Source organism: Anser anser, assembly GCF_964211835.1.
Source record: "Anser anser genome assembly, chromosome: 2".
NCBI lineage: Eukaryota > Metazoa > Chordata > Aves > Anseriformes > Anatidae > Anser > Anser anser.
Genome location: NC_139721.1, coordinates 21,863,565 through 21,876,232, shown reverse-complemented (window position 1 = coordinate 21,876,232; position 12,668 = coordinate 21,863,565). Strand labels below are relative to the sequence as shown.

At 41.6% G+C, this 12,668-nt stretch overlaps 1 protein-coding gene across 4 annotated transcripts in view; it reads left to right on the top strand.

The window, feature by feature from the left end:
• Positions 1-12,668, top strand: part of GRHL2 (grainyhead like transcription factor 2) — a 77,729-nt gene that overhangs the window by 25,262 nt on the left and 39,799 nt on the right. For all 4 annotated transcript variants that reach the window (XM_083822611.1, XM_083822609.1, XM_083822610.1 and 1 more), the window contains exons 7-8: positions 1,464-1,575; positions 6,948-7,042. In XM_083822611.1, the coding sequence (XP_083678737.1) occupies positions 1,464-1,575; positions 6,948-7,042 (207 nt within the window). The remainder of the gene's footprint in view (positions 1-1,463; positions 1,576-6,947; positions 7,043-12,668) is intronic.

Genomic DNA, 12,668 nt, shown 5'->3' with positions numbered 1-12,668 from the left:
TGGAAATTTTAAAGCAGAAATGAGACCATTTCTTCTAGTGGATGTGTGGTTTAAAGAAAATCATGAAATCCCACACAACTTTTCACGATTGCGTTGTGTTTGCCAGGCGCCCACCCAAGCAAGTGATGAATTTACTGCCAATTTCATTCAGACCTGACAGAGGGGCAAGAGGTTTTGAAGGTATTACACCTCTACAAGTTCCATGTAAACACTTCCTGGAGGAAAAAGTCCCAAATGAATGCTGCCCTTGATGGAAAAGCTACAATCTGAGCTGCCAGTCCTGCTGAGTGTATGAGCTGAGCAGCTAGCACACACCTGCTGGCCAGCCAGTATGCACGTGCGTAGCTCACAGCTCCCCCAGGACGTGTACTACCTTTTGCCCACACAGTAGTTGGACATTGAAGATGCAATGATGCCATTTGGTAGGCAAAAGAGAAGGTCACAGAGCACGTGAAGGGTTACAGTGGTGATTATGCTTAGGGACATAGGTCTTGAATCACTTGTGATCTAGTTCCTTGCTTATGAAAGAGATTGTTAGTATTTTTTATGAGCTTGGTGACTCAGGGCTAAAGGAAGAATGGAAACAAAAGATGTTCAAAAGTGAATTTTTTAATTCTCCATGATTTCTTTTCTTTGCAGGTTACCTAGCACAAGCATTCTTTCATTGTTTTGTATTTTTTTTTTATTTGCTTGACTACAGCAGGGGACTTCTGTGAAAAAGCCTCCATTACTCATGTGAAGTTTTGCATAAAATTTCAATCTGTTTCCTTTGAAACACACAGTTTAAATGAGGGGAATCCAGAACTTGAACTGAAAAGCTCAGTGAAACTCAGTAAATATTCGTACTGAATTTATCATTGAATGCCTGCATGCAAGAGCCCCGTTCCTAAGAAGGGTATTTGGACTACATGCTAAAGCTATATATTCATGGAAGAAGATAAAGAAAAGCAGAAACTTTGCCACCACTCATTAATTGTGCTCAAATACTTATATTTTATGGAATAAAAATGTGTGAGTTTTTGGCAGTTGCAGCAACTTACCGACTACGTTTTTTGTCAGGACACATTGTTATTTATGTTACCCACACAAATTGGCTTCTCCTCTTAACTCCCTAAAGCACGAAGATGCCCAATGAGACTTCCCTCTGAAGTTCTTGTTCCTCCACAGCATTGTCACCAGTAACCCATGCACAACTGAACTGCTCTTTGAAAATGTCCTACCTTTACCTACGAAGCCTGAGCTTCATAACAACATGACTATTATTTTAAAACTGCATTTCTCCCGTGAAATTTCCAGTGCATTGCAGTATTGGGTTGGAATAAAAACCAATCTTTTACAATCCAAGTGCTGTGGGAGGGCAGTGATTGGATCAGCATTAGAGGCATATGGGAGAGTTTAACTTTTGTGTTTTTGCCTATTAATTACCTACTAACTAATGCACCTTCTGCTGTTGATTTTCTTAGAGCGTGGTCATGGTTGTTTTTAGTGAGGATAAAAACAGAGATGAGCAGCTGAAATACTGGAAATACTGGCACTCTCGGCAACACACAGCAAAGCAGAGGGTCCTTGACATTGGTGAGTATGAGAAGATGTTTTGGAGACTATTGCAGAGTGGAAAGTTCTGGTACCTTGCACAAGGATGCAGTGGGGTGCATTGGCAATGTCTGCATGGCTTCCATGCATGCGTTGCATATACGGTCTATGAAGCAGGAAGGAGACCATGCAGAAGGAATGGTCCTCAGTAGTCACAGAGAAAATTTTCCACGTGCGCATGTATTTGTTAGCGTTCCCTCTTCTGCTGCTGGGAAATCTATGTCTGTGCCTCCTCAGGACTGTCTGTTTCCTTTTGCTTCTCAAAGGTGGATCTGTTCTTTGACCCAGTCAGAGCTCATGTAACAGTTACGTTAGCTAGTCAGAGAGGCCTTCCAGACCAGGAAGATGTGAGTGTTTTGGGGCTGTGTTCCTGCAAGAGCCCCAGTATTGTGTAAGCCCAGCCTTAGAGTTAAGATGCCATCACGATGGTGACAGCAAATGAGCTCCCGGGACTCCTTCACCTCCCATTTTTTGAGTCTTGTCGGTTTCGGAGAGAAGCAAGGGAGAAACCCTGAGCTCTGGTGTGCTATCCTGAGAGACCTGTTTGCTGTCATCCCATCTAAGGTATTTACAAGCCCATTTCAGTCACAACTGCCCTATCCGCATGCTTGGGAGATTTGAGCAGAGGGAGAGAACACGTACCTGCTGCCAAGGAGCCTGCAGTCGAAATCTGTGGGAGTGTCTAGACATCAAGCACTTCTCCCCTCCCACGTGCAGTTTACACAGCAGCCATCTGCAGCCGATCCCAGTCAAAGGAGACGGCTAGACCAAAGCAGACAGTCTATCTTGTTTTCACCGCCTGAGGGAACCAAACCATTGAATGAGAGGGGGCGGGGGTGGTGGTGGTGGGATCAGGGTGACTCGGAGATAGCACCAAGGAGAGCACTGCAAGAATTTAGGGGTGACTGAACGATAGCACTGGGAAGCAATCCCAAAGTGGCCCTACTCATACTGTGCCTTTTGGCTTTTGAATGCTGTAGTCTGCACTGAAGTTGGCATAAATCCAGCGTGTTAGGTCAAAGCCATGGGTCAGCTCTTCCTGCATCTCCTCACTACCTCTTGTTTTACCATCATGGTTCTGTCTGTTCCCCAACTTCTGTTTATTTATTTATTTATTTATTTATTTATTTATTTATTTATGTTTGTTCTACGGGGTAGTTAAGGCAGTAAAACCCAGCCCAAATGACTCCTATCATGACACATTAAAAGAGCAAGTATGTCATGTCACAGCTGTTTTTGAAGGCTGCCTGTTTTTGTTCTAGTCCCTGCAAGCTTGCAGTACTCATGCCTCCGAAGGTGTGTGCTGTGGAGCTCCTTCCGTTGCTGTGCCAACACCCTCCGACTCTCCTTGCATCAGAGTCTCACCCATGGTGTACAGCACACGTCAGTCCCTTACCCAACAGCTCGGCTTAAAACGTGTGCTGTAAAGCAGTGCTCTGCAAAACAAATGCTGTGCACGAGCTGCGTATTCACCTTTGTTAACATGATTGTCTTTTTTGTTTCCATTAATTTGAGATGGAGCAAGTCTGTGCTCACTTTTGAGGCACTGTGGCTTGTATTCTTTATTTACTGCACACATGAACACAGTACAGAGTAGTAAGAGTTTCTGATAGAGCACTCCCAGTCAGACTTAAGAGTTGTAAGAGCACAGAATTTTTAGATGAAAGGCCTGGATGTTGCTCAATGGTAGTGTTTTGAGAACAGCTGAAATATGGCCTTAGCTCTTACCAAGTACTTTTTTTTTTTTTGAAGCACTTCGCCTTTCATTTGGATTGTGGATTTTGGGTTTATTAGGACAGAATGGCTCCAACTGCATTTCCCATATAAGCATCAAGCTGCGTTTAGCAAAATCTTCCAGTTTTCTCATAGGATGATCTAACAGAGCAACTTCATCCACATTGGAATTTGGCTCTGCCCTGAGCAGGGACCCTCCCAACCTAAATCACTGTGTGATTCTATGAACATTATTTCCCTTTAGGTAAAGAATTCAGCCCAAGATGCTTGAAGAGCTCCTGTGAAGGACTGAATGTCCACACCCCCTGTAGTTAGCAGGGAGAATTAGGTATCCATGGGTGAGATAGCAAATGCCAGGATACTCCCAGGGGAACCATTTAAGCAGGCAGCGGGAGAGGCTTGCTAAGTGCGGGGGTGTGTATCAGACCTGTCCCATCTTCAGGGGGTGGTCTGGCAATATCTTCTGGTAGTTCTTTGGGATCTCACCCCCACTAGCAAGAGTATATAGAAGGTTAAGTATGTGTTAGGCTCCCTTAAAACTATTTGTGAATAGCCATGAGCATGTACAACCTGTTCCACAAACTTTACAATATTAGTATTATTTTAAGTTAATGTTTGTAGCATATGTTTAACATCTGTGGATCCTTTTTAATTGTTTATGAATACGCTTTTATTCTAGGACATGACTTGGTTCTTAGCAGACAAAGGATCAAATGAATTTGAGGTGTGGTAGTTCTGGAGTGCCAGCTATTCAGTCCTCAGATAGGAATAACCCCACTGCTTGTGTTGCTTCCTCGGTGGCACAGGTTTGTCTGTCTGCCTTCTGTAGCTATATTCTGGAGATCAGAGGAAACACAGTGCCATAATCCCTCACTCTGAACGTGCAGGGGTCACTGCTGTAATTTGTTTTGCGTACCGGCTGATGCACTTTCTGGTTGGAATGGTGGTTGAATGGGTTAGATTTGGTACTGGATCTGAAGATGCACTGATACCAATAGGGTAAACATATACTTAAATGTACGTAAGTCCTTTGTGCATGGAGACTTGATGCTTATTAAGCAAGAAGGAAAGATGTTCTATTGAATTTCGGCTTTTTGCAGCTATAGATTTTTGTGAAGGAGGCACTTTGATTGTTTTTACCAGCAGAAATGAGAAATGTTGCTGACTTTTCCACACTGTTGTGCTGTGATATTGGGTCACTAGTTTTTTATTTTTAAATAAAATCGAATTAAGAATACAATATTGGATTACATCAAATATTGATTTTTCAGAATCAGTACCATAAATTGACAGATACTGGAGCAGCTTCAAACATGAACATAAAGAGTGCGTATGGAAGCTTTAGATTGGAGTTATCTGTGCTCCAAAGTTTTACTCATGTATTTTCTAGGAAAGTTTGTATTATTTATCTGCCCAATAAAAAGCCTACTACAATGGTACGTAATGCAAGAAAATGATTAGCACCTAATGTTGAAGTTTGCCATTATTTAATGTGGAACTTACCCAACAAACTAGGAAATATTTCCTGTAGAGCTGTTTTCTTGCATACCAAAGAACCCCAATTTTCTATTTCTGGTATCTCACAGCAGCAGAAGAGGAAAAATAATAGTCCTACTAACAACTTTCAAATATCCTTGGAGGTAAATGCTTGTTTAATCTACAAAGGATCTCTCTTTAATAATGTGTAAATCGAAGGGAATGGAATGGAATCCTGCTTTCCAGCAGCACGTCACACACACAAACCAGGAGATTTGTGTACGGCAATTAAGGAAGCGGGGGCATGTCTTGGGGGAAGGGAATGGAAGGGTTGGTGGGATGCTAGGTTCTGACAGCCTTTTATGAGAAGAAAACACGTGTCTTTACAAGACATCTTGTTCATGTCTTTCCAAAGTGCACCTACACAGCACGCCCATATGCAGCAGTCAGTTACAGGAGGCACTTTCTGGTGAATCATAAATTTAAGGGGTGGGTGGATGTGTGCACATGCATATTAAACTACTTATGTGTCTTCTAATTCCTCTCCTTTGCATTCCCACACTGAGTTTAGATAGTGAAGCCAATGACTTCAGTTAGAGAGGGGATCTGAGTTCATGGTGGGAATGAAAAGCCCGCCAGCCCTCTCAAACACCGTGTTCAGCTGCTGCATCACCAAATGTCTTGTACCGTGCCTGCGGTCAGAACGGTGGATTCCTAACGTAGCCCAAGTCACTCAGGTATCCCAGGAACATGGCTTCACTTGCTCAGTGAAATGCCACCATCCCTGCACTTCAGATGAGAGAAAGTGTACTAGCTGCACATCTCTCATGCTAAATCATTCTTCTTGCAAGAGTGTTTTTGTTATAAGTGCTTTTAAAGCAGTTATTGCCTATAAATTATTTTTAGAGACCAATAGTTTATTTTTAGAAGGGCAAAGGAAGTGCATGTCAAAACCATTCGATTCTCTCATTTTTAGAATACAAAAACATACTCTTTCTATAACTGAATACAAAGCTACGATAACTGAATGCAAAGCTAAGAATCACAATGTTTCTGAAGCACAGATTTGGGCAAAAGTTGAAATGATAGAGATTGCAGCATTATGTATCTTCAGTCCTTTGGCACTGAGTCCAAATGCAGCCCTCAACAGAAATGTGTAGGGCCCAGAGAAAGCTGGCGCATTTTCTTGAAGAATATGGAAGTTCCTTTAATCAAGCAGATATTACCTCCTTATAAACAGGGTCTTTCTCTTAATCTGTCATCAAAGAGAACAAAGAGTGTTAATCTGGCTGGCAAAGGCAGTGCAAAAGTGGGCCTGCCTTGCTTTTCGATTATAAAGAGCCGCAAATTGTCTTCCTTACGTGGTTTTCTCCTCTTAATGTTTTTGTTGTTGTTGTTGTTCTAATGCTTTCATCATCTTTGAAATTCAGACTTCCTCCCTCTTGCGATTCCTTCTGTATTTTTAATTATTTGGTAATACCACATCAACTGTACGTGAGAAGTATATGAGAAGAGGGTGCTGATTTTGTATTCAGACAATTTAAAAATTGTTTACATTTTTTGTTTTCTATTTTAGTATCGTATACACTTTGGAGAAGGGATCTCTGTGTTTTAATTATTTTTATTTTTTAAAATAGAGGTCCAACCCCAGTGCAGTAGTTCTTGGGAAAGTTGAAACCATTGGGCAAGACATGTATCCTGCTGATTATTTCCTCCAATGATAACTGCTAGCCTGTTAGAGAGCTTCTTTAGCTTTACTGTAATGTCATTTATTTATGTCAAGCTTTAAACATTCTTTTTAAACGTTTAAATGGCTTTTAGTTAATTTTCCAATTTTGGCCATTCCTTGGCCAAGCTAATGAGCTCTTTTCCAGTACAGTCACAGTGATTCCTTTTTTGAAAGCAAGCAGTATTTTGCAAGAACATTAGGTAGGAATGTATTAGACATGAACTCAAGTTGCAGTGTATTAACTCTTTGCAATTAAGCTTACTAAAAACTTGGCATCTACAATACAATAGGTAGTTCTGATGCATTAGAAAGCCCAACTGAAAAAGCAAAGGGCAATTCTGCAGTTGTACTACAAAATGTGAAAGAGAAAGTTCAAAACTTTTTCATGAGATTCTTTGTTTGTTGTTTCTTACAGCTGATTACAAGGAGAGTTTTAACACCATTGGGAATATCGAAGAAATCGCGTTCAATGCTGTGTCCTTTACTTGGGATGTCAATGAGGAGGCAAAGGTGAGGAAAAGCCATGCAGATGGTGTCACTTTATAAGTACCATCCATCCTCTGTCACTGTTCCACTTCTCTCCCATTAACCAAATAATAAGAAGGGTCGGAAGAAGTGAGAGAGCTCTGTCTCCTCAAATCTGTGGTCCTTCTCTGGCACCAGGGATTCTGGCCATCCAGAAAATCCAAGATGGTGTGTTAAAGGTGTCAGGATGACGGTCACATCTGTGTTGCTGTCAAATAAACGTAGGTCTGGTTCTGAGGAAAACCTGTGGGGCTCTCAGAGCATAGTTTCTTACTAGTGGCTTCTCAGTGATTGCCCATTTAAAATGTTCACAGCCTGAGAAAAATTAAAAGCTATTTTTCCTACTTGCTAAGTCAGTGTCAAACACAAGGTACATTTTCCAATTCTCTAAATTAGCATCTTCCTTTCTACACTTTTAACATCTCCAGTAATCAATATTCTGTAAGATAGACTGTCTCTGTAAGATAGACTGTCTTTCCTTGTGTTTGTGCCATTTTTTTATAGTGTTACACAGACTGTCCTTGCAAGGGGAAATAAGCCTATTTTTGAGAACTGATGTGTGTGGTTTTTTGTTTGCTTGTTTTGTTTTGCTTTGTTTAAATTTTACTTTTAAATGGTCAAATACCCTCAGACTTGGGGTTTTACATTCAGGGCTGTGACTGCTGTAGTGAACCTATAAACCAGGACATCAGAGCACCTTAAGAAGTGCCTTATAGATAAAGGCATCAAAAGAGTAGCAGAGTGTTTTAGCTGCGTGGACCTAGTGCAGGAGAAATGAAAAGCTGCAGGTAATTATAAGAACAAGTTTGCCTCCAGAAAGCAAACAGCAAGGGAAATTAGTCAGTGTAAAATGAGTGGGGGTAACACGGGACTTTCAGGGACTTGGAAATAACAGTCAACACTGTCCAACAGAACAAACTCCTGATACTGTTGTCATGTTGAATACAAAATGCCCAACATTCAAGGAAGGCTAAGGATATCTCAAATGGGATATCCCTTACTATGTGATTCCATTTCAAAACACAGCAGTATGTTGTCCCCTGCAGTCACAACAGATGACCATTGTGTGCACGTGGTCATTATGCTATCAGATGTGGCAATTCATTTGGGATCTCCAACATGATGGACTTTCACAAGGGCCTTTACAGAAGCACTAACGTGGCCAGGGCATGCATGGCAGTGCCATCTCTTCCTCCCATTGGTGATCTTCCTCCCACCGTCCATCCCATTGCTGGGCTGGCAGTGGGATGCCACTTGCATTTGCAGCCACCAGGTCTAACAACACAGCACGTTGATCTAGGAGCAAGAAAGTCATATCCAGGCGGACAGTGTCAGCCATTTTATTCTAATCTTGCACCATCCACATCGCTCCCTCCTTGGTTGCCGAAACACTAAGGAAACAGCTTTCACTACGACCACCAGAAATATAGCACAGGAAGATTTTAAAACAATGACTTATTGTTGCTGGAGTAAAAAAAAATTGTCAGGAGTGAAATTTAAGAGAGTCACTTGTATTTCTGCAGGAAGCAGTGATTAAAATGTGTATTGGCTTATCTTTATTTATTTTGGGGGGTTGTTATCAGATATCTGATCTTTTAGGACCGTGGACTGCAAATGTATTGATAAAAGTTAAGAGGATTCATAACGTTATTTGGTATTGGGCTATCAAGCATAAATCAGGTTGTACTGGTAAGCTTGTCACCGTGCGCTGAAGACTTCGCCCCCCCCCCTCCGTGTACACGTACACACATGCTTGGTCTTGTTGGAGGCTTTAATAAAATAACCAGTTGCATGCAGTGTGGGGATTCCCATAGGATCCCCCCGCGGTGTTTGAAAGCTGTGGACTCCGAGTCACGTCACTGAAGGCAGCTTTTTCTCCAGCAATTACCTCATCCGAGAGAGATGAAGATTTTCAAGCCCTAATTACAGACTCTCCCTTCTTAAGCATTTTGAGCGACGATCTTTAAACTGGCTCCATTGTTTCTGCTCAGTGTTGTTTTCCCTTTTCACCACAATTTCAAGATTAAAACTAACCTCACAGGCACAAAGACCTTTCTCTTCTGAGTCAGACAAAAGCGGCACAGAGCAGTTCTTGCCAGGGCCTCTGAGACGTTATGTGATGAAGCGCTCTACTGGCCCGGGAAGAAATTAAAAAAAAAAAAAAAAACAAAAAAAACAGACCAGGCCTTGGAACCGCACAGGGGAGCGATCTTTAAAAATCAAACAGGAGAAACAGAGCTCACCTAACCAAATATCCCCGTCTCCCTCGGGAGACTAAATCCTGCATCCAGGAAGACTTATCTCCAGCATCGGATTTCTCACTTGCGTACTCCACCTGGAGGGCACTTGATTCGAATCCAGATTTTTTCTCCTCCCACACTCGAGCTGAGCCATACCTTCCTCCTGGGAGCCCTGCAGGATGGGGTACGACAGCCCGAGTGCGACACCCAGAAGCCGCCCGTTAGCAGTCATTCTGCTGAAGTTTTGTAAGGCAGCATCCCAGCTGGGTCTTGTGTGAAAGAAATGAGTGTTCAAAGTATACAGACAGAGGTGTCTCTGTCGCCTCAGGACCACGGAGGGAACTAGGGTGTTGCCTCCAGCTCCTTGTGCCCTTGTCTTCTGAAAGGAGCTGGAAGGAAAGAGATCTTTTACGGCACTTGTTGAATTGTGAAATAATACCTCCATTGCTGTTCGGGGACTAGGGGAAACAGCACACAAGTCACTCCATTAATGTTTCCTCAGGTGTACCAGAAGTGGGTGACAACAGTTCCCTTTGTCTTCCAGGAGAGCAGATTTGGGCCCTTTTGGGGGAGCAGAGACCTTTTTCTAGGATGACATGGTTGTCTGCTGAGGCCGTGGCCTAGAGGTTACCCTGGGGCTTGTGGTTCAGATCTGGGGTACTGGGAAGGGAAGGGTCTGCAGCCACGTCAAACTCTTCCTTGAACAAAAATACTGAGCAATAAGGAAGCAGTGGTAGGAAGTGCAGAACACCTTTTGTATGGTCCATCTTCATTTCACTCCCGTATTTACTTCTATGTATAAATACGCAGCATTTATGGGCATGGTGATTTGTTGGTTCCCTTTGGTTGAACCTGAATACCACGTTTGGTATTTTTAAAAGAATGCTTTAAAGGAAGGTGAGGAAACAAATAACAATTAACAAGAACTGGCTGACTTTTTAACCATCTTTTAAAAGTCTTTTTATGATATGCTAAATGGAAGTTGGTTGCCTTGCTGCTGCCCTACTGAAGATTTTGCTGCAGTATCTGGCTGCCTGACAAAGTTTTAGTGGAGGCTTTTGAACAGAGAGCTCAGCTTCTTTTTTTTTTTTTTGATAGACATACCTCTGCTTGCTTGCAGTCTTATTGCTGGCAGAATTTAGTTTTCAAGGAAGGTAATTAAGAAGCAGAATAACTCCTGGTGAAATGAGGATATTTTTGTAATAAATCATACCACCTCTTTGAGATATGCCTTCTCTATGATTAATACTTTGCTAATTTAAAATGGCTAGAATGATGTAACCTTTGAAACAAGGTTACAAGGAAACAAGGCTTATTTGTATATTTTTATGGGCAGCGCTTTTCGACCTTAATTCTAAGTTGTGACTTCAGTGAACCATTCGGTGAAGAAAACTGTCACCTCGAAGCGGGCAGACATAAATTTCAGTGATAGCAAGGAATTACTGATTTCTGCAAAGCCATGCAACTTGGACATGCAGCAAAGAGGCATGTTGGCAGATATGCTATTCATGTGGGTGCTGGCACATGCTTTTTGGTGTGTACAGTAGTTGTGTGCCGTGCAGTTGTTGTGTATACTTGCGTGCAATCATTGTCCTACTATATTTAACTGAAATGTAGATCTTTAATCCAAAGCATGCTGAAGCCCCTGGGAACCTTTCCAGTTATTTAATGAGTTTTGGCATAGAGCATACAGTAATAAGCTGTGTTTTCAATGAGTGAGTGATTTGCAGGATTAGGTTCTTAGACATCGTGGGCCAAAGTGAGCTGTGATTCCAGTGGGCACAGTTGTAAAATGAAGCTGATTAAACAGCACGGTCTCTAGCAGTGATTTTAATTGTGATAATCCGTATTTCTTTAACATTGATAGGGATATGTAGGATGAGTTTTGAATAGCATAAGCTTTATTTTGTTCTTAATTATTCATTTCCTTCTTTAGTTACATCAAATTTCATTTCATTAGGGAGGAAATTAATATTTTCTCTACTCTCAAAATTTAAAGGTTGGAGGAAAAGTACTTTATTTTGGGGAATTAGTGCCAGCAATTATGTAGTATTATACTTGGCAGCTGCTTTAATAAGCCATATCTGTGTGTATACGTGCATATGTATCTTTTATATATATATATATGCACACATGCAAACATCTCTATATATTAAAGAAGAGTTAAGCTGTGATAGCAAATAATGTTGAAATTTCAGTGTATACAAATGGTTCAGTAAGTATGCATCTGGGATTCAAGGCAAATGGCATTTTTATGTAGTTGCCGGGGTGTGGTGTGGGTTGAGGAAGCTTCAAAAGAGTAGTGTAAACATTTGCTAGAGACATTTGTATTGAAATAAAACAAAGGTCTTACCTTTGTATGGGATTTATAAGGTAACGGCTGGCAGGAGAAACTATAAAACCACACTTTCTGTGCATGGGAGGAATGATGGGACTGATGTGAGTTATTAAAGAGACGAGTCATTTAACTCTTTGTTGTTACAGTCTGGAGGGATGAACCCTTTTAAAACAGGGCTATTAGGATTTTGGAAAGACCAGTCACCCAGGCACAGTTTCTGTGTATTGCCAGCATTCAGTAGAAAAATTGCCTTAAGTTTCTGATTCTGTGTTATAACACACTCTTCCCTCCCTTCTGCCCATGGCTCTTTCTGAGTTGATGGGAGCCAGAAATGTAAATAGTAATAAAAGGCTTACATTAGAGGTTTCATAACTGTAGACCTTTAAAGTGCATAAGCTGGGAGACCACAGCAGGAGTCGTGTTGGCTGGATTAAATGGTAAAAGGGGAAATGCATTTTGGAGCCTTGCTCTCTCTTTAGGCAGGTTACTGTGCTTGTGTCTTGTAGGTCGCTGATTATGGTGCAGTGTTTAACAAACAGCCAGCAGTTCACATAATAACAGCTACACCGTAGAGGAGCGCCTTCCCCGAAAGACAGGGTGCTTCTTTTAGACATGCTCTGTAACAACCAGAAACGTTGTCGTTATCTTAGGCCACTGCTGAAACTTTCTCAGGCACCAAATGTTTCTCCAAATGAGTTTTTCATTGCCAATGGCATGCCCGAGCTAGAGACTAGATGGGTGGAGCTCTATCATTAATTGCTCTAATCTGAGATATGCTGACATTGTAAAAAAAGGCATCGCTATAACGACAACCCAAACTTGTTCCTGATAGCAAAACATTGCTAAAATCCAGTTTGTGCAGGAAAAAAAAAAAAAGTGTGTAAATGAATTCAGGTACAGCCGTAGTCACATCCATTAAAATAGTTCTAAGTCAAGTGTAGATGGGGCCCTGGGGAAAAAAAACACGGTGATTTCTACTTCTGCTACTGTCAGTTTTACTTAACTCTATGTTTTTTAGCCACGTAGCCCTGCC